Genomic DNA, 21,331 nt, shown 5'->3' on the forward strand with positions numbered 1-21,331 from the left:
AAAAAACCAGATTTTTCCTTGAGGCTTTATTATCTTATTTATAGAAGTAGCAAATGGTCATAGTTACTTTTAGGTGGATCTTTTTTTTTTTTTTTTTTTCGATATGCGGGCCTCTCACTGTTGTGGCCTCTCCCGTTGCGGAGCACAGGCTCCAGATGCACAGGCTCAGTGGCCATGGCTCACGGGCCCAGCCGCTCTGCGGCATGTGGGATCTTCCCAGACCGGGGCACGAACCTGTGTCCCCGGCATCGGCAGGCGGACTCTCAACCACTGCGCCGCCAGGGAAGCCCTTAGGTGGGCCTTTGATTCACACGTGCTTCAAGATCAAATGCCACTTAAATAGTTTAAGGTGTATAGATGTAACATACTATTTCATCTTCTATGGGTGTACTTCAAATGCCTCACCTGCTAAGGATAATCTCTCCAAATAACTTAAGAGGAGTCTAATAACGATAATAACTAAGTATGAAAGAAATGCTGCACCAGACCTAAAACCCAGCCTCTGGAGGAGGTGCGGCCCCTGCGCCTCGAGCTCCCCAACCTCTGAGCTCACGTCTCACTCCTTGCAGCTGCTCTGTTCTGAACACAGAAAACCAGAAGGTGCCACTCAAAATGAATATGCCACGTCCGCCCCAATGGCCACGTGAGAAAAAGGCCCGGTGGAAGGGGGGGTGGGGCGCAGGGGCGGAGCACTCACGGTTGTACAGGGTGACCACGTGCAGGCAGTTGAGCAGCTGCCGCTTGTACTCGTGGATCCTCTTCACGTGCACATCGAACATGGACGAGGGGTTGACCTTCACCCCGTACTCCTTCTCCAGGAAGGCAGAGAACTTCACCTTGTTTTCCTGGGAGAACAGAGGTAAAGATGGTGGGATGTTCACAGGGCTGAGCCCCCAGGGCTGGTGTCAGAGACGCAGCAGGGAGGGGATGCCCAGGACGCGCTGCCACCCCAGGGAAGACACAGAGGGACACAGGTGGTCACCGGAGCCTGGTGGGCAGAAGGGGGAAGCGTGATCCTGAAAGTGGATCCGCATGAGAGCATGGAGATAAACAGGAAAGTAGATGTGCAAACCCAGGAAGAGGAGCAAAGGATGAGAAAAGCAGAAAATGGAGACAAGGAGACCTGGGGTGGGGGGGCGAGACTCCAAAATGAAGACTACATCTGGGCCCCCGAGGCCAGGCTGTTGGCACAGTGGAGGGTCAGTCTCGGTCTTCAAAGGCCGCCCAGCGGGCCAGGCCGCCTGGTGGTGAGGTGGCCACAGGGAGGCCCAGGGGTGCGGACAGCATGTCAAGTGCAGACGCGAGACCTGCATCGATTCCCACTGCTTCCCTCCCGACGAGCTCTCCTCCAGACCTGGGGCGGCGGTGCGCTCAGGGTTCAGCGGGGCCCCCTCTGCAAGGCTGAGTGGGGGGATGGGCCCCCCACCAGGCCTACCTGCTTGACCTGGGCCACGTCCCTGATGAGTGCCTCGTCACTGAGCAGCTGCAGCAGTTTCTTCAGTTGGCTCAGGTCCGTCAGGAAACCCTCCCCGATTCTCTGCCGAGTCATAAGGGAGACGCGGTTTCTGCACCTCTTCTGCCCACCTCAGCCCCAGGCCCCCTCCTCTCCCACGACACCCCCTCCCAGGAAACACCGCACACCCGGCGCCGGTCAAGTCCCGACCACTGAAACGTGCCCTCAAACGCACGCGCCTCCCCCGGCTCCCCACAGGCCTGAAACCTGGGGGCCCGTCTCCGCCCACCCCCAAGGCCCGCACCCGCCAGAACCGCAGATGGACGGAGGCCTTCCGGCCGCTCCCGCCCAGCCTGGGCACCCTACCCTGCCCCCCACACTGCAGCACAGTGCTGTTTCCAAACAAACCCCAGCTTCAGTCTCCCTGTTTCTAATTTAGGACCGAGAGGAAAACTCCTGGCCTCCAGACACCTGGGCCGTCTCCGTGGCCTTGCCCTGAACCGAGGCCGCACCAGCCAGGCTGCGGGTGGTCACGTCCCTGCAGCGCTGCTCCTGGGCCCTCCCGGTAACTGGGCAGGCAGACCTCAGCTCTGCCGTCCCTTTCCAGAGAAGCCTCCTTGGCACACAGCCCGCCCCCCAGCACCCCCATGTCCAGCACGCGGCCGGGCCCCTGCGTGACTTGTCTCCTTCCTCGCTGAGCGCGTGAGCATGGGAACAAGTCAACAACGACCGCGTCCCCGGCTCACAAACCTCTTCGCGGGCAGCTGGGCCTAGCACTTCCCCTCTGAACTCCCGCACAGGCCGCCAGGGCTGCTGGCCGACCGCCCGGCCCCCCACACCCAGGGCGACAGCGGGTCCCCACCGCCCGCACCCGTCCAGGAGCCGTCGCTGTCCACACGCTGAGGAGCGGGTCACCGCCCACACGGCCCCAGGCAGCTACCGCTCGCTCTGCCCGCCCACAGCTCCGGGTGGACTCAGAGGCGCTGGCCTCACCTCCACGATGATGTCCGCCAGCCCCGGGTTACACAGAAGCAGCCACCGTCGGGGCGTGATGCCATTCGTCTTATTCTGGAACTTCTCTGGCTCCAGCTCATAAAAGTCCTTAAAGCTAAAAACAGACAACGGGCAACTGTCACAAGCGCTGTTTCAAACGAGGTGAGCGAGAGGCACAGGGCCCTCTGAAGGGAGCCCCTGGGCGATCCAGAGCCCAGCCTTTCTGTTCCATCCCCCAAGGAGCCCAACTCCACGCCGGCATGTGGCTGGAGCCTGGCCACCTCCCAGTGGTTGTGCCAGTGGAGTGTGGACGGACAGTGGGGATTAAACAGTACACCACACAAAGCCTCAGGCCAGCACCGAGGACCCGGAAGCCTCCACACGGACAGACCCGTCCAGGGCTTCCGGGCGCCCACACGAGGCGCTCCACAGGTCTGCGGCGAGGATGGAAAGGAGGAATTCCAAGACCACATCCCACAAAGAGGGGGCAGAAGCAGGGAATCTGACCTAAGAATTCCTCCTTCCTCTCGGGGATGAGCCCCAGCCCGTCACACCCTAACCTCCACCCGGGGGGGGCCCAGGACTCTTGTCCCCAGGCGGGGCGCCAAGGCCCACAGCCAGCAGCACGTGCTCCAGGAGGAGAGCCTCTGCCTGGACAGACCGAGAACGCAGACGACGGGAAGGGCTCCTGGTGACAAGAGGGCTCGGTCCCCCAGCGTCGTCCACTGAGGCAGGGCCTCACCCTCCCACCGCCACGCTCTGGGCAGTTCACGCGCCCTGGCGCAGGCCAGCGCAGGCCCCACTCACACTGACTGCTTCACGATCTCCGAGTGGATCCTCGCCACGCCGTTGACAGCGTGGGACCCGATGACACACAGGTGGGCCATGTTGATCCGCTTGCAGTCCCCTTCCTCGATCACGGACATCCTCCGCAGGCGGTCCACATCCCCGGGGAACAGGGCGGCCACGTGCTGCCGAGACAGAGCAGTGAGCAGGAGGGCGGGGGGCTGCTTTCCCCAAGAAAGGCCCAGGGCGGCTGCAGCCCAGCCTGACTGGGCCCCGGGAGAAGGTCTGCCTCGGCCTGGGGGCGGCGGCCCGGCCCGTGGGCTCGGAGGAGCTGAGGAGGTGCCGTGTGACGTACAGGAAGAGATGGGGATGCTGTCCCCGCTGGCCCAGGCAGGGTATAACCGCAGTCTACCAGTGGGAATGGCTACTCTTTCACCAAAAGATTAAAAAAATGAACTATAATCACACCTGAATTCTAAGTTCCCCTGTGCTTGTACCACTTTCCTTTCTGTGGGGGACAGAGGAAAGACAAAGGTGATTTGTTTCCAAATCACCCGAATGCTGCAGTGATGTCGCAGGACAAAGGCCTCTGGCATTCCAGGAACAGACACTCACACCTGAACCTGCTCAGAAATGAGAAGACTCCCCCCGACGCAGCAGGGGTCCAAGCGCGGGGAACAGGCAACAGCTCTGCCAAGTGACAGCCCCAGACCCCAAAGTCCTCTTCTTGAACGGCTATTCCCTTCAAGAAGTAAAGCACCTGTCCCGGGCCAGACGATCTGACGTGGAGGGCAGAGGAGGGCCCGTCAGAGCAGGGCAGCCCTCTCCCCTCCCGCATCACCACAGGAAGGGCATGCTCACATCCAGGTGCCTCTGGTTGATGGCGTAGACGATCTCCAGGTGCCGTGGCAGCAGCTTCTCAAACATGGACACAGGCCAGCGCTCCAAGGCCTCGGGTAGCACCGTGTGGTTGGTGTATGCACAGGTCTTCCTTGTGATTTCCCAGGCCTACAACATTCCAGAACACCCCAATGTTTTATTCAGAAAAAAGCAGCTCGTGGCCAGATGCCAAGGTGAGGGGAACGTGTAGGGTCAGAGGCAGGTGTTCAGATGCCACCAGGAAGGGCCCCGCACGTCTCTGCTCTCCGGGGCCCAGAACTTCCTAAACCCACAGTGAGCCCTGCGCCCTTCACTGTCCTGACACGCCCCATGTGCACCTCACATCCTGACCCAGAGCACACGCAGAAATGAGCACCTTACCTGCTACCTGGGAACCACTGCAACTTTCCTCTGTAAACCAGACAGAGCTCCAGGCAGCTTTGCTTTATTTCCACCAAACCGACTTCACAACCACAGTCCAGAGGAAACTGGTCAAGTGTCTGGCCCTGCCCTCCGCTGGCCAGGTGTGAACAGGGTCTGCCCAGCCCCACCCAGAAGTGCAGCCCCAAACCAGAAAGGGGCTCTGGTGCTAAAAAATGGGGTAAAAATGGTTTTATATGTTGATTTAAGTAAATGAGATCAACAAAACCCCACTAAAGAATCTAGGACCAAATAAGTGAAGCAGGGAGAAGGAGCCTATAAATGTGTAAACGATGTATTTCTTTAAACCGAACACTTCTGAGTTTTTTGCCACAGTTCTAAGATGAAAAAGTATAGGTGAGAAGCTCTCAGAAGTGTCAGAATCCTTTTCTTGTCTTCCAGAAAACCACCCTTCTCTGGCCCTTAAACTGCTGGGCCCACTCACTGTGCCCTGCCCTTGGGAGAAACCCCAGACCCGCTCCTGGAACGTCCTTCTCCCCATAGCCCCGTCTTCCCAGGACAACTTCCTTCTGTTCTCCCGAGGCCACCAGAGAGGCCTCCCTCTGTGGACCAGCTCAGTACTCACCCCTGCTGTCGGGAGAGGCGGGGAGGTCGCCCCGTGCCCAGGTGTTTGGGGACACTGTGCTCGGGCCCTCGGTGCTCACCTTGTCCCAGTCGACCTTCTCCACGTCCACCAGAATCCGCATGAGCTCAGGGATGGCCAAGGCCGGGTGGGTGTCATTCAGCTGGATGGCCACCTGCGTTTACACGGGGTGACCCCTCAGTCCCTTGCCCGCGTGTGCAGAACCGGGGTCCTCGGCTGCCCGCCCCGAGGAGCCTGGTCATAGGACTGGCAGCAGGAAGTGGACGGCACTGCACGGGCTCCAGGCCCAGCACGGAAAGCCGCGGAGGTGCAGGGAGCAGGTCAGGGTGGAGGACCCGCAGGCCAGCCCCGCAGCGCGCGTCCAGAGCCCTCCCGTCTTGGAACGCTGCTCCTGCCTGACGGACGCTGGCCGGTTGTGTTCAGATTACTGAACTGAGCCTGCAAACTGGCCGCTTTGCCCGACAGAGCCTTTCACAGCGTTCCCTGCTGCCTCGACGCCTCCTGAGGCCCAGGGCAGCCCTGGTGGAGGAGGAAGGCGGCCTGGTCCCCGGGCACGAGGAGGCCCAGGTTGGGGGGCGGCTTCCCGCCCAGCCCCCACTGCAGCTGGAAGGAGGAGGCCCAGCCCGGGAACAGCCCGTCTCCGGCACGGCGCTCAGCACGCTACACACGCACCTTGTCTGGGAACGTCTCGAAGGAGGTCCTTACGGGGTCGCGGCAGCCGAACTTGGATGACTTGAAGCGCCGGATGATGTCCTGGAGGGTGGCGGCCACCACGAAGTATTCCTGCTTCAACCGCAGCTCCTTCCCCTCAAAGAACTGAGGACATGCCCGGCTCAGCCTCCACTGCATGGGCCCTTGGGGCCCCCAAACCCAGGACAGGGCCCAGGCTGGGGTGCGGCCCAGGGGTGCCATGCCTCGATCCCCGGTGCTGGGGCCGAGGCCAGGAGGGCAACCTCCCCTCCCGGGTGCCTCACGTTCCAGGAGGCCTCATGCCTGAAGCATGAGTCTCTTCGGAGTCTCAGGGGCGCTGGGGGAGGGCGTTTGCTTATGAGCCTTTCAGCACAGCGCCCTTTGCTGCTACGTGCATGTATTTCCCTGATGAAATACGAAAAACCCACAACCCACAAAGATGGGCAAATCCTAAGGGCTCGTTTGGTGGCAGTGGATCTTGTGGCTGAGGCCCCCGCCTCACAAGTGGGGACACCTGCTAAGAGCGTTCCAAACCATGACCACGTGACGTCTCAAGGCGTCCCTGCAGGATAGGGACTGCTGGCCCCACGCGCCAACGCGCCAACCAACTCTTGGGGAGCTGGCACCAGGTGCTAAAGAGCAGAAACGGCTGGACGTGAGGTCTGAGGTCTCCGCGGCCCTGCACTCGGCGGCCGTGTGCTTATGGGGAGCGTAGGTGTGAGGCCAGGAACCTCCTAAGAGCTCCCCTGGGCAGAGGGCAAAGGAGGGGCTAACAGCACACAGGTGCTCCTGGGCCCCGTCAGGGATGCCGTGTCCACCCTCACTCTGAGGAGGTCACTCTCGTGGCCTCACCTGACAAGCCTGAGGCCAGCACAGGGGTCCTTCTGGAGCCCAGCCCCGCGGGGGTGCTTCCTACACTGGAGGAACGGCGCGGACGAGGACCACCCGCAGCAGCTACTCACGTTGTCGTTGGGATACAGGACTCTGGAGATGTTCTCGGCCAGGTTCCGGTCCAGGACCGCCTCGATGTAGCCGCCCACGTTGACTGAGGGCAGAGAGCGGAGTCAGGACCCGCGTGCCTGCCGAGGCTCTCACGTGCCCTGATCGGTCTGAGGACAGCGTTCCCGAGCAGAAGGCGTCCCACAGCTGCTACGCCGACCGGCCCACACCCCGCCCCAGACCCCTGGCTCTTTCCGGACGGCGCAGGGTCCCTGGGAAGTCCAGGGCTCACAGGGAAACTGCCCTCAGCCCTCCCGCAGTGGGGAGCCTCGTGGGCTGTGGGTGCAGACGGGGTCGGTCTGGGATCAGCCACCGGATGGGGACAGGAGGGGACGCACAGTCATGGAGCTTGAAGTCATTGGGCGCCTTGGCGGACCACAGTCTCATGGTGTTGACGGTGTCGTTCTTGTAGCCCGGCACCGGGGTGTCGTACGGCATGGCCAGCACCACCTGCCGAGGGAAGACACGGTCCCCAGGCCTGGGCCACCTCCCCCCACGGGCTGGGGCAGCTCGGCCTCGCAGGAAGCGGCCCACCCTCCTCTGGCTTCGCTCCTTCCTCCTCAAACACACCCAACCTGCCCCGTGTCCCTCGCACCTGCAGCCCCGGCTCGCACATGTCCTGAGCCGGGAGCACCCGAGGCCACCTCCGGTGGGCCCTGACCACACGCCAGGCCCTCTCTAGCTTCACCTTCGACACCAGCGTCGACTGTCACCTGGCTCCTCGGTAGCCCCTCCTCCCGTGTCCTTGGCCTCCCCCTCCACACCTGCCCTCTTCTCACTCAACTCTGCGTGGGCGATTTCGGGACTCACCTAACCTCTCCCCACAGACAGCTGCTATTTCAGACCATCTCCCACGTCTGCGGCGAGGCTCCTCCTGTTGCCTTGACCTCGAACTTCAGCAAAACCAAAGCAGCCTGCACACTCCCTCCCGACAGAAAACATCGGACCTGCCCTCCACCCCTGTCCCAGTCCCCATCTGTCCAGAAGCACCAGCTCTGCTCTTGCCAAGCACAGGAAGAGGTGCACAAGCCTCAGGTCACTTCCACCCGCAGACCCGCCCACGGGCTTCTCACACCCAGGCCTGCTTTCGGGGGCGCTTCATGTGCGGCCTCAGGAGCTGAAGGCAGCTCCAGTGGCCACAAAGGACTACGGGGGGCGGGGGGCCCGGGTTAAAGCCCCAGTATCACCCTTCCCTTCCCGTCTCCCCGCAGCCCTACTCCCCAGCCCTGGCTGGCCTCGACAAGCCCTGCAAAGCATCTGCAACCTGCTCCCTCCCTCTCCACGGCCAGTCCCCCAGGGGAAGGCCCTCACTGCATGGCGCCTGGGGTGCCGAGTGGTCTCCAGGCCTTTCATTCATCTTCTACAATCACACCTAGAAAACCAGACCCCCTTCTCTGCTTTTCCAAATTAAATACAACTTATTCTGGCATCTCAGGCCGCCAGCCTGCCCTGGCTCCATGAGCCCCAGTTAAGACTTGAGTCTGCATGACTCACTTGACCCCTGTGACTCACGGGCTTGCCCTGCTTACGCTCTACTGCCCACACTGCTGCGGTGGCGTCTTTCTTACGTACTGCGACCACCACCCATCCCCACCCCAACAAGCTCTCCTCCGCCTCCGCGGTCTCTGAGCCCGGGCTGGACTCCGCGTGTGCACCCGCCGGTACGGCACCGCGTTCCGCCAAGCACTCGGTGCTCCTGCCCTGGCCCCCCAGCCTGGCCCCCCAGCCGCCAGCATCCACCCAGCCGCCCCACATGCCCAGAGCTCCGACAGCTCAGAATAACCAGTGAGCTGCACTGAGAGCCGGGGCCACACGCGGGACCGGGAGCGAGGGGTGAGGGCCTGCCCCACAGGGACGCGGGGCTGGTCCTACCCCCTCTACTGGGGTCGCGGCGGGGGTGGTCAGTGCCCTGCCCCTCCCTGCGCCGACCTGCTCACCACGAGACACCGCCAGTCTCAGCCGACATGGCTCCCGTTAAACTACAGAGTGTGGCTTCACAGTTGGTGTCTGGACAGTCCCGACCGAGTGTGGGGAGGTGGGTCCCACAGGGAAGCTCCAAGGGGAGCCGACACGACAAGGCGAGTCGAGGGTCCCCGTGCTCAGCCCCCCACCCACCAAGAAGCGCCCGTGGTACCTGTGTGTCCAGCCAGCACACGCCCTCAGGGCTGTGCTCCACTCGCCCGTAGAAGTGCACGGGCAGCATGTACTCCGGCCGCGCCTTCTCCCAGGGGTTCCCGTAGCGCAGCCAGTCATCCGCCTCCTCCACCTGGAAGGGCGGCAGGTGAGGGCGGGGGAGACGGTCCCGGGCACTGGCAGACCCTGCCCTCCGCCCACACTGACCACGCCATCCAGACGATGCTGCCCGGCACGGAAACAAAACTGTGGCCTATTTACAGCGCAAAGGTTTCCAATTCTGGTCAAGGCTCTGTTTAAAAATGAACACTTTGAACTGTTAAAGAAAAAACTCATATAAAATTAGAAGAATAAATCAAAGTAAAAAGACGTTAAGAATTGCTTGAATTCAGCAGTAAAAGGAAGAAGTCCCGGGGCACATCAACAAACCTCGAGACGTTATGCAGAGTCCACACACCGCATGACTCCATCCACGTGACGTGACCTGACCAGGACGGCCAAGTCACAGACAGAAGGATGGCCCCGTCTACACCACACGTCCAGGACGGCCAAGTCACAGACAGAAGGATGGCCCCGTCTACACCACACGTCCAGGACGGCCAAGTCACAGACAGAAGGATGGCCCTGTCTACACCACACGTCCAGGGCGGCCAAGTCACAGACAGAAGGATGGCCCTGTCTACACCACACGTCCAGGGTGGCCAAGTCACAGACAGAAGGATGGCCCTGTCTACACCACACATCAAGGGCGGCCAAGTCACAGACAGAAGGATGGCCCTGTCTACACCACACATCCAGGACGGCCAAGTCACAGAGACAGAAGGAGGTCAAGTCCCCAGAAGGAGCATCTGGGTCATGCTTTTAGGACAGTGACGTGGCTGAGGTTACTGCTTCACTGTGCCCATCTCCACAGAACTCCCCGCAGGACTGTTCTGCCTGGTACAGGCAGGTACTCATCACAGGACCGGTCCCGCCTTTGACCTCCTGTATGTGAGTGAGATTCCAACATCAGAGCCTGGCTGTCTCCACAGAGCAGTTCAATGAGCTGTCTGCAGAAGCAGCAACTTCCCAAGTACGTGAGGCGAGGGGCTCTCCCTTCTGGAGCCCCTTCTCTGATAGGAAGGCTGGTCTGTGGCCCCCGCTGGCCACCACTGCTGCTTTGTGACCACTGCCCACATTTACTTGGGCTACAGCTAAACTCCGTTAAAAGCATTCTGACTGAGCAGCTCCCTTGACAGAAGCGTGGGAGTTGGCAAGTTTACCACCGGCCTATCAACCTAGGACTGTCTTTAAATTGTTACGCATGGTGGCAAGAGGCACAGGAACAGGGAACCAGAAGGAAGAATTGTCTGTGGTCAAACAGACAGAGACAGAAACCACCACCAAAACCTTCCTCCTTACGACCGTAACACCCACCAGGCAGGGAGGAGCCTCAGAGTCTCTGTCTTACAAACACACACATCGCCTCGACCACGAAAGAGCTAGAATGGGCCACAGACCACACGTGTACAAAGGCTGGCTCACATCTGACAGAAACACTCACATAAATAACTGTGACTAGGGAATTCCCTGGAGGTCTGGTGGTTAAGACTCCGCACTGCCAATGCAGGGGTTGCAGGTTCGATCCCTGGTTGGGGAACTAAGATCCCATATACAGCGAGGTGTGGCCAAAAAATAAAAAAAAGAAAAGGAAAAAAAAAGCACAAAAAGAACTGTGGCTAAAATCACCCAGAACGTGGCAGGAGGAAAAGTGCATTTCTCCTTTCAAGGTCATAGGGAATATTTCTATAAATTAACCAGTGGCTACAAATCTGTTTTGTTTCCTTTTCCTTTTGGCCATACTTTTCTTGGCTAACGTTTTATTATGAGCGTTTTCAAACACATAGAAATGCCAAGGAATTGACAGTGAACTACACACCCTCCACCTAGGCTCTGTCACTGCTTCCATCTTGCTATACTTGATAACCACGTCTCCTTCCATCCATCCATTACTTTTCTGATGCATTTCAAAGTGAGCAGTTCATCCCAGACATCTGTCCACTCTTCCCCTGAACACTTCCGCAGGCATGTCATTAAGGACAGTCCATCACAGTGTTTATTTTTTAGGCTAACAGACGCACAGTGAAATGCATAAATCTTAAGGCCGACACTGGTGAGTGCCGACAACTGCACACACCCGTGTGACCCAAACCCCATCAAGACAGAGGACACTTCCATCACCCCGATCATTAGCTTCTTCGTTCAGACTGTACGACTTTCCTGTTACCAGCTTTTTGATCCTAACTCCAGCCCTGCTTTATCTGTGACTTATAGACCCCAAATTATTTAAACTATTCCCCACCCAAGTGGAAGAGTGCTGCCTTCCTTTCTGAAATGCCAAAGTGAGGGGAAACGCCCACCTCACTTAAGAGAAGGAAGGTGGGACTGCGTTTTGAGTCCCCCCGTTTACCAGCAGGGTCTTGACCGTGTTACTTCTCTGCCTGACGCTTTAGAATTGAGGCTCATTCTTCCTAAGAGCCACATTGCTTTGCAGAGTCCAGCCCCTAACCCCACAGGACGCCACCACCTCGCTGGTGTCAGCGAGGGCAGGTGGGAGCAAAGCCTGCAATAGCTGTTCTCCTAGCGACTCCAGGCCAATCCTCCTCTGCGGTGGGGTTGGGCTGGGGGGTGCCTTCGCTCTGTGAGAGACGACAGAAAACAACACCAGCTGGTGGCGTCCTCAACCCACAGTGTCTCCTGTGAGGCCCAGCTGGGCTCTGGCCCCAGCCCACCAGACGTCCTGTCGCCACACAGAAGCCGTGTGCAATGAGCACATGTAGGCAACGGGCACTGCCGGCCGTGGGGACGAAGTGGAAAGCACGGAGTGCCCAGAACTCCCAGCACTGCCCACCTGCCCCCCTCTGCCCTGCCGAGGACCGGCACGCAGCCTCACCAGGAGGAGCAGCAAGTCCAAACACAGAACTGACGGTGCCTGGCTATTTTCTCATGTGCATGAGAGCCGCAAGTGAGCAAAGGAAGGAAATGGCACCCACCTGCCAGCCATTGACAATCTTCTGGTTGAAAATCCCAAACTCATAGCGGATTCCATAGCCGTATGCCGCCAGGCCCAAGGTGGCCATCGAGTCAAGGAAGCAGGCTGAAAGTCCAGACACAAAGAACTTCTTGGGATCAAAGACGATCAGTAGACCCAAGGCCTCTGGAGCCAAGGCCCAGACACCAAGTCAAGTAGGCGCCGGAGGGCTGGCCCCCAGGGCGTCAGGCAGTGGCCCAGTGGTGACCGGTCACCTTCAGGTCTCATGAAAAGGAAAATGGAACCCCACTCTGATGCCCTTCGGCCTGAGAGCCCGGGGCCCGGACAAGACAACATCAACATGGGGGCTACCTGGGGGTGTGGGAAGAGGGACGAACCCCACAGAGGACACTGCCAAACTCAGCTCATCTCAACACACTGTCCCCTCCTGCCAACGTTCTCTTAGGGACCCTCACTCAGGCTGCAGGCCTCCCCACCCTCGCACGTTCTACTTGAAATCCAAGCAACGTCACAGAACATCTGCCCACATACTGGTAAAGATGACACAGAAGTGGGGCCTGCAAATGTACATTTCAGCACCCACAGCACCAAATACCCAGGTGCCAAAGTGCCACCAGGGCACCGGAAGGTGCCGCCAAATGGAGCCCTTGTTCCGATCAAAACGTCTTGAAAGCAAACCACCATGATTTGAATAAAGATTCAGAAGGCAGCCTTATTAAACTTGTGGAGTAAGAAGAACACAAAATTTAAACGACGAAACACCAGCACATAAGACACATGCCAATTTACCAAACATGCACAGACCTGGGGGTGTCAGGCCCTCTGCTGAGGAGCAACAAGAAGACCCACAAACCAAGGCCTGGGCTCTCGCTCTGAGGAAATCATTCTCGCAGGAGGGACGCCACACACGAGCTACCGCAGGCTGGGGGTGTCCCGGGTCTGCACGGCGAGGGGAGCCGTGGAAGCAGAGGGGCCCAGACGAGTCCAGGGGGAAGGCCGGTGGCGCCGCCCAGTGGCAGGAAAGGTGCCTGGAGTGGATGCGAAGCAGCCTGACGCGGCCTGAGGACTCGCGGGGGCGGGAATGGCCCACGAGCTGACACGCCGGACTCAGGGCGGGCAGCCTGGAGCTTCGCTCGAGCTTGGGTTTTTACTTCAGTTTTTACTGACTGAGCAAGGACTAAGTGGGGAGATGACCACACTCAACGGAACGCCGTCAGGGCGAAGGGGACCGAAGCCCGAGGGGCTGCCCTCTGCCTGCCGGCCTGGATGCTGTAACGCCGTCTGCAGCGGGAAGCGACGGCTTAGCGTGGTGCGTGTGACCTCACCTTCGCAGGCCACACAGAGCCCACACCCGCCAGTGGGGCACACACGGCCTTTCCCCTGGTGGCGGGGCACACCTGGCCGAGGGTTAACCTAGAGCCGGGTGCTGCTGTGTCGGACAGGAACATACGCTGCGCTTATAATTTCTGAAGAATTTAACTTAAATTCTGAAAACATAAACACTTACACACAACTCACCCAGATAAATTTTAGGGCATTCGCTCCCTTTACAAAATGACAGCTCTCAAAAGGGGCAGTAATGCAAAGTGTATCACTTTAGGGACCCGTACACACAAGGGCAGCACAGAACTTGATCATCTCTGCTCCAGAAGCACTGTGCCCAAAAGCCTGGAAGGACACAGTGACATCAACTCTCACCGTGACTGCTGTTTCCACTTCCAAGTTCTTAACCCAGCTCCTTCCCCCTCATAAAAGCTGGCGAAAATAATTAAAACAGAAAAAAACCCACAAACTTCAAACTGGGTATATTCTCAAATAGCGTGGCCCAAAGGAGCAGCAGGTCCAAGAGAAACAGCTCTGCTATTTTAGAGCAATCTGTTTACTGTAGTAAAGCAGGAACAGTTGCTTTACGCTGGGCTACACTCATAAACTGTGCGTGTGTGTTTCTAGCCCTCTGTCTTTCTCCCAGTTACTGGCTGTGGAGGTGGTTGGTATATTGCAAACCCCTCCTGGCATCAGTTCCCCAATACTGGCAAGCCTGGTCACCATAATTATGAAGCGCCCTTTGTGTGAAAGAGAATATATAATTTGCATTTTTTTCCCCTACTGGTGGCAAAGATTTTGACCCAGAGGACACACTGTCCCATCCACTCTGAGGGACCAATCTATCCCCACGGACCAGTGCTGGGAGCATGGCTGATCTTGGCCTTGCCATGTGCTGCTCTCTGACCAAGGCACTGTGTCAGGAAAGGTCTGTCCTGCACAGGAGCCTGGGGTTACCTGCCAGCCTCCCCAAGCCTCCGTTCCCCAGGCCGGCATCCTCTTCTATTTCCTCCAGTTCTTCCAAGTCTAGCCCCAACTGTGAATAAAAACAGAGGTAACATTTTAATATTACTTAATATTTTCCCTCAGCGATAGGTGAAAAGATATTTAAATCTTATGAGCTTATATCAATCAAAGGTTAGAGTCTGCCTTCTTTTAGACTTGCAAATCCAACATTAAAATCTGGTGTTAGGATGCGGAGAAAGGGGACCCTCCTACACTGTTGGTGGGAATGTAAATTGGTGCAGCCACTGTGGAAAACAATATGGAAGTTCCTCAAAAAACTAAATATAGAGTCACCATATGATCCAGCAATCCCACTCCTGGGCATATATCTGAAAAAAACTCGAATTGGAAAAGACATATGCATTCCAATGTTCATTTCAGCACTATTCACAACAGTCAAGACATGGAAGCAACCTAAATGTCCATCGACAGATGAAGAAGATGTGGTATATAATCTACTATGGAATATTACTCAGCCATAAAAAAGAATGAAATAATGCCATTTGCAGCAACATGGATGGACCCAGAGATTATCATACTAAGTGAAGTAAGCCAAACAGAGAAAGACAAATGTCATATGATATCACTTATCCATGGAATCTAAAAAATAGTACAAATGAACATATTTATAAAACAGGAACAGACTCACAGAAATAGAAAACAAACTTATGGTTACCAAAGGGGAAAGTGGGGAGGGATAAATTAGGAGTATGGGATTAACAGATGTACGCTACCATATATAAAATAAACAACAAGGATTTACTGTGTAGCACAGGGAACTATATCCAATATCTTGTAATAACCTATAATGGAAAATAATTGAAAAAAAATAAAACTGAGTCACTTTGCTGTACACCTGAAACTAACACAATATTATAAACCAAGTATACTTCAATTTTTAAAAAATCTGGTGTTTAATCAATGCATGAAAATGAAAGCTTCCAGGTATTTCAAAAGCTGCCAAATGACTTAAGAATTAACAGTCAAAATGAGACATGGTTTAATAGCCAGAGATATTGACTGCTGCATTATTAACCTACTTACAGTGGACAGATTATAACATGTATCCTAAAAAGAAGCCAATGCTTTTAGTAACTCTCTACTTTCCCACGGTCTAATGATATTTACATGACATCTTTTTTTTTTTTTTTTTTTGCGGTACGCAGGCCTCTCACTGTTGTGGCCTCTCCCGTTGCGGAGCACAGGCTCCGGACGCGCAGGCTCAGCGGCCATGGCTCACGGGCACAGCCGCTCCACGGCATTTGGGATCTTCCCAGACCGGGGCACGAACCCGTGTCCCCTGCATCGGCAGGCAGACTCTCAACCACTGTGCCACCAGGGAAGCCCTACATGACATCTTTTAAAGCCAAAACCTAAAAGCACTTTTCCTATCTATTCCAACGGCATTCAAACAATCTTGTGAAACAGATATGTTAGGTTAAACATCAGAGAGAAAGCATCTGATTTGAAACCATTCAAAAATGCAGATCTTGGGGCTTCCCTGGTGGCGCAGTGATTAAGAATCCGTCTGCCAACACAGGGGACACAGGTTCGAGCCCTGGTCTGGGAAGATCCCACGTGCTATGGAGCAACTAAGCCCGTGTGCCACAACTACTGAGCCTGCATGTCACAACTACTGAAGCCTGCATGCCTAGAGCCCATGTTCCGCAACAAGAGAAGCCACTGCAATGAGTAGCCCACGCACCGCAATGAAGAATAGCCCCCGCTCAGCACAACGAGAGAACGCCCGCGCAGCAACGAAGACCCACCGCAGCCAAAAATAAATAAACAAACAAATAAATAAAAGAATGCAGATCTTAAGGCTCTCAATTAGGATAGATGGATAATTGTTCCATTAATCTGGCTTTAGTGTATTAAACTTGACAAATTGCTTATTAATTACTTTTTTTTTTTTTTTTTTTGGCCACGCCACATGGCTTGTGGGATCTTAGTTCCCCGAACAGGGACTGAACCCTCACCCTCCACAATGAAAGCACAGAGTCCTAACTGGACTGCCAGGGAATTCCCTCATTAATTACGTTGATCAGTGGTTTCTAAACTTTTTGATTTCAGGAAGACCTAAAGAGTTACTGTTTATTGAGATTATATCTATCAATATTTATCAAATTAGAAATTAAAATGGAGAAATTTTTTGAAGTATATATGAATTCATCTTAAAACAACAACAAACCCATTACATATTAACACAAACAACACTGTTTAATGGAAAATAACTACATTTTTAAAGACAACCAAAAAAATAATGAAAAGGGTGGCAGTGTTCTACATTTTTATAAATCTCTTTAATGGCATTCAATCTGTTAAGATATCACACACATAGAGGCTCTGGAAAGCCTACCGTACATAGACTCATGCGAATAAGAATAAATAGTTCTGCCTCAGAGGACCCCTTGAAAAGGTCTCAGGGACCCCGGGGGGCTCCAGACCACACTTTGAGGATCTGACAAACTGCAAAGGGTGGAAGCTAAGTTGTGAGAAAATTAAAAACATTAGTCATAAAGAAATGATTTAGTATCTATTAAATCAAGTGGTGTTAACACATAACAACAATCTGATTAAGATTTCAAAACACTGACTTCCGAATTTCCAATTTGAAATTTCAAAATACTGACTCCTACAGCAATTTCAAAGAGTGTGTTCCACCAAAATATTTTGGGTGTGTGGGGGTTATAGGATGTACCTAATAACACGTTACCAGCTCAACATTAAGAAACGTGTTTAACTGCCACATTTTCCAAACCTGATGCTGGAACCTCTTACTTCTGACACGTCTCTTAGCTCAGAGACCAGACACTCAAGGAAGACAGGCCCAGGGTGCATGTGGGCAAGATGTTTTGTTCCTTTACATTTTTACCTGGAATGTTGTAGGCACAACTCAGCCTAGGAAGGCAAATTTTGCCTTGACTTTGAGAGCATTCAGAAGAGGCACAGAAGTAGCTAATTGACATAAAGTCTAAAACCTTCCTGGGACTTCCCTGGTGGCGCAGTGGTGAAGAGTCTGCACTCCCAATGCAGGGGTCCCGGGTTAGATCCCTGGTCAGGGAACTAGACCCCACATGCATGCTGTAACTAAGGGTTTGCATGTCACAACTAAGAGTTTGCATGCCATAACTAAGGAGCCTGCCAGCCACAATTAAGACCCGGCGCAACCAAATAAATAATAATAAAGGGAAAAAATAAAAACCTTCCTAAAGTGGGCTTCGGAAACAAAGACGAAAACTGAGCACAACAGAGCTCTCTTAACAACCTGACTTTTTCTTATTGAGTCATAACCCACAGACCACAAAAGCGAACAAGTTGATGGTTTTTAGCATATTCACAAAGCTGTACAACTATCACTACTATCCAGTTTTAGAACTTCATCTCCCCCAGAAAGAAACCCCCTACTCAGTAGCAGTCACTCCCTATTTCCCCCTCCCTCACTTGTCTACTTTTTGTCTGTACAAATTTGCCTGTTCTGGACATTTCTTGTAAATGGAGACATACAATATGCAGCCTTTTGTATCTGGCTCCTTACAATTAGAATACTATTGTCCGGGTTTATCCATGTTGTAGCCTGTGTCAGTACTTTTATCACAGTGTAGTAGTCCACTGTATGGCCATGCCACATTGAAAGACACCTGGTTGTATTCACCTTTTGGCTATTATGAATAATGCTGCTATGAACATTCATGTACAATTTTTTGTATAGATGTATGCTTTCTTTTTTTTTTTTTGTGGCACGAGGGCCTCTTACTGTCGTGGCCTCTCCCGTTGCGGAGCACAGGCTCCGGACGCGCAGGCTCAGCGGTCATGGCTCACGGGCCCAGCCGCTCCGCGACACGTGGGATCCTCCCAGACCGGGGCACGAACCCGCGTCCCCTGCATCAGCAGACGGACTCTCAACCACTGCGCCACCAGGGAAGCCCTCCTTTTTTCAAATTTATTCGTGTATAGTTGATTTACAATGTTGTGTTAGTTTCAGTTATACAGCAAACTGATTCAGTTATACATATATTCATTCTTTTTTAGATTCTTTCCTCATATAGGTTATCACAGAATATTGAGTAGAGTTCCCTGTGCTACACAGTAGGTCGTGGTTGGTTATCTATCTTATGTAGAGTAGTGTGTGTATGTTCATCCCAAACTCCTGATTTATCCCTCCCCCCCTACTAGAAGTATGTTTTCATTTTTCTCAATACAAACCTTGGAGTGGAATTGCTGGGTTACACGGTAATTCTATGCTTAACTTTTTGAGTAGTTGCCAGACTATTTTCCAAAGTGGCTCCACCATTTTACTTTCCTACCAGATGTGATGATTACAGTATGACAGCCCTGCTCACATTCAGAGTCTGGGCATTTAGATAAGGACTCAAGCTGAGGATTCCCAACCCATGTTCCCACTTTGCTTTTCCCAGTAAAAAATAACCTTTTAAAATAGCCACTTAGAATTGGGCCTGAAACCACCTTGTAAGTACTAAGTGCTTACTGCCCTGCTCTCTATCTCCTGCTTGCCAGCAACCTGTGACAGAGGACTGCTCTTCCCCCCAGCCCCCATTTCTGTAAGCAACAAGTCTTGTAACTTTACCTACTGCATGTGGGTGTATTGCAACTGCACCTTCAATCAAAGTGATCCCAGGGTGTGTCTTTCCCCAAAGTGGGAGCATGGATGCCGACCCCACGTGGGTGGCTTGTGCCTCCTCTTTCAGCTGGCCATAATTTGCATATTCTTAATTTAATACACTAGCTTCTCAACGTAGCAGCATATGAGGGTTCCAGTTTCTCCATATCCTCACCAACACTTGTTCTCTGTCTTTATGATTAGAGCCATTCTAGTCGGTGTGAAGTAGTATTTCACTGTGGTTTTGATTTGCATGTCCCTTATGATTAATGACGCTGAGCAACTTTTCTGTCTGTCATTCTGTTATTTGGATGTAAGAGTTCTTAATACATTTTGGATACTAGACCCTTATCAGATTTATAATTTACAAATATTTTCTCTCATTTTGTAGATTATCTTTTTTTTTTGCAATACGCAGGCCTCTCACTGTTGTGGCCTCTCCCGTTGCGGAGCACAGGCTCCGGACGCCCAGGCTCAGCGGCCACGGCTCACGGGCCCAGCTGCTCCGCGGCATGTGGGATCTTCCCGGACCGGGGCACAAACCCGTGTCCCCTGCATTGGCAGGCGGACTCTCAACCACTGCGCCACCAGGGAAGCCCTGTAGATTGTCTTTTAACTTTCTTCATTATGCCCTTTGATGTCCTTTGTCCAATTTACCTATTTTTTTATTTTGCTGCTTGTACTTTTGGTGTCATTTCTAAGAATCCATTGCCAAATCATGAAGATGTACTTGTATATATTTTTCTAAGAATTTTATATTTTTAGCTCTTACACTTAGGTCTCTGATCCACTTTGAGTTAATTTTATATGTAGTGTGAGGTAGGGATCCAACTTCATTCATTTGCAAGTAGATGTCTAAGCGTCTTAGCACCGTTTATTTATTCTTTCTCTATTGAATTGTTTTCGTACACTTTTCCTTTAAAAAAAAAAATCAGTTGACCATATATGACACCAAAACCACAGGCAACGGGGACTTCCCTGGTGGTCCAGTGGTTAAGACTCCGCGCTTCCAATGCAGGGTGTGTGGGTTCAATCCCTAGTCGGGGAACTAAGATCCCACATGCCACACAGTGCGGCCAAAAAAAATAAATAAAAAATAATAATAATGAAAAAATTTTTATTAAAAAAAAAGCACAGGCAACAAAATAAAACTGGACTTCATGAAAATTAAAACCTTTTGTGCATCAAAAGACATTATCGCAACTTCCCTGGTGTTCCAGTGGTTAAGACTCTGCGCTCCTAATGCAGGGGCCCCACGTTCGACCCCTGGTCAGAGAACTAGGTCCTGCATGCCTTAACTAAAGATCTCGCATGCTGTAACGAAGATCCTGCACGTGGCAACAACGATCCCTCATGCCGCATCCAAGACCCAGCACAGCCAAATAAATAAATAATTTTTTAAAAATCTTAACCATTTTTAAAATTAATTAATTTATTTATTTTGGCTGTGCCGGGTCTTAGTTGTGGCACGAGGGATCTTCATTGTGGCATGAGGGATATTTAGTTGCAGCATGCAGGATCCTTTTAGTTGCAGCATGCAGACTCTTAGTTGCATCATGCATGAAGGATTTAGTTCCCCACCAGGGATAGAACCCAGGCCCCCTGCATTGGGAGCGCAGAGTCTTACCCACTGGACCACCAAGGAAGTCCCTAAATAAATATTAAATAATTTTTTTAAAAAAGACATTATCAACAGAGTGAAAAGGCAACCCACAGAATCGGAGAAAATATCTGCACAAACTACATATCTGATACGGGACTAATATACAGAATAGATAGAGAACTCCTAAAACTCAACAATAAAAACACCAAGCAACCCAGTTCAATAATGGACAAAGTACCTGAATAGACATTTCTCCAAAAGAAGACATACAGATGGCCAATAAGCACATGAAAAGACACTCAACATCACTAATCTTTAAGGAAATGTTAATTTAAATCACAATGAGATATCACCTCACACCCATTAGAATGGCTACTATTAAAAAAAAAAAAGAAATAAAATGGTAAGTGTTTGTGAGGATGTGGAGAAACTGGAACCTTTTACACTGTTAGTGAGAATATAAAGGGGTGCAGCTGCTCTGGAAGACAGTATGGTGGGCCCTCAAAAAGCGAAACAGAATCACCTTATGACCCAGCAATCCCACTTCTATATATACACACAGAAGAACTGAAAGCAGGGCTCTGAAGAGATATTTGTATACTCACGCTTAACAGCATTATTCACAGTAGGTAAAAGGTTGAAGCAATCCAAATGTCCAAGGACAGATGAATGGATAAACAAAATGTGGTCTATACATACAGTGGACTATTATTCATCCAGCCTGAAAAAGATTCTGACATATGCTACAACACAGATGAGCCCTGGAGATATTAAGCCAGTCACAAAAAGAC

General features: G+C 53.0%; 1 protein-coding gene across 1 annotated transcript in view; it reads right to left on the reverse strand.

Annotated features, from left to right (window-relative positions):
- The window catches only part of PYGB (glycogen phosphorylase B), a 54,020-nt gene that overhangs the window by 10,757 nt on the left and 21,932 nt on the right, over window positions 1-21,331 (reverse strand). Inside the window, exons 3-14 of the mRNA XM_032606239.1 lie at window positions 14,269-14,347; window positions 11,990-12,093; window positions 8,959-9,090; window positions 7,163-7,274; window positions 6,788-6,870; window positions 5,808-5,951; window positions 5,197-5,289; window positions 4,094-4,240; window positions 3,254-3,417; window positions 2,447-2,561; window positions 1,436-1,537; window positions 698-845 (exon numbers count right to left, since the gene is read on the reverse strand). Of these exons, the coding sequence (XP_032462130.1) occupies window positions 698-845; window positions 1,436-1,537; window positions 2,447-2,561; window positions 3,254-3,417; window positions 4,094-4,240; window positions 5,197-5,289; window positions 5,808-5,951; window positions 6,788-6,870; window positions 7,163-7,274; window positions 8,959-9,090; window positions 11,990-12,093; window positions 14,269-14,347 (1,423 nt within the window). The remainder of the gene's footprint in view (window positions 1-697; window positions 846-1,435; window positions 1,538-2,446; window positions 2,562-3,253; window positions 3,418-4,093; window positions 4,241-5,196; window positions 5,290-5,807; window positions 5,952-6,787; window positions 6,871-7,162; window positions 7,275-8,958; window positions 9,091-11,989; window positions 12,094-14,268; window positions 14,348-21,331) is intronic.

Source organism: Phocoena sinus, chromosome 15 (assembly GCF_008692025.1).
Source record: "Phocoena sinus isolate mPhoSin1 chromosome 15, mPhoSin1.pri, whole genome shotgun sequence".
NCBI lineage: Eukaryota > Metazoa > Chordata > Mammalia > Artiodactyla > Phocoenidae > Phocoena > Phocoena sinus.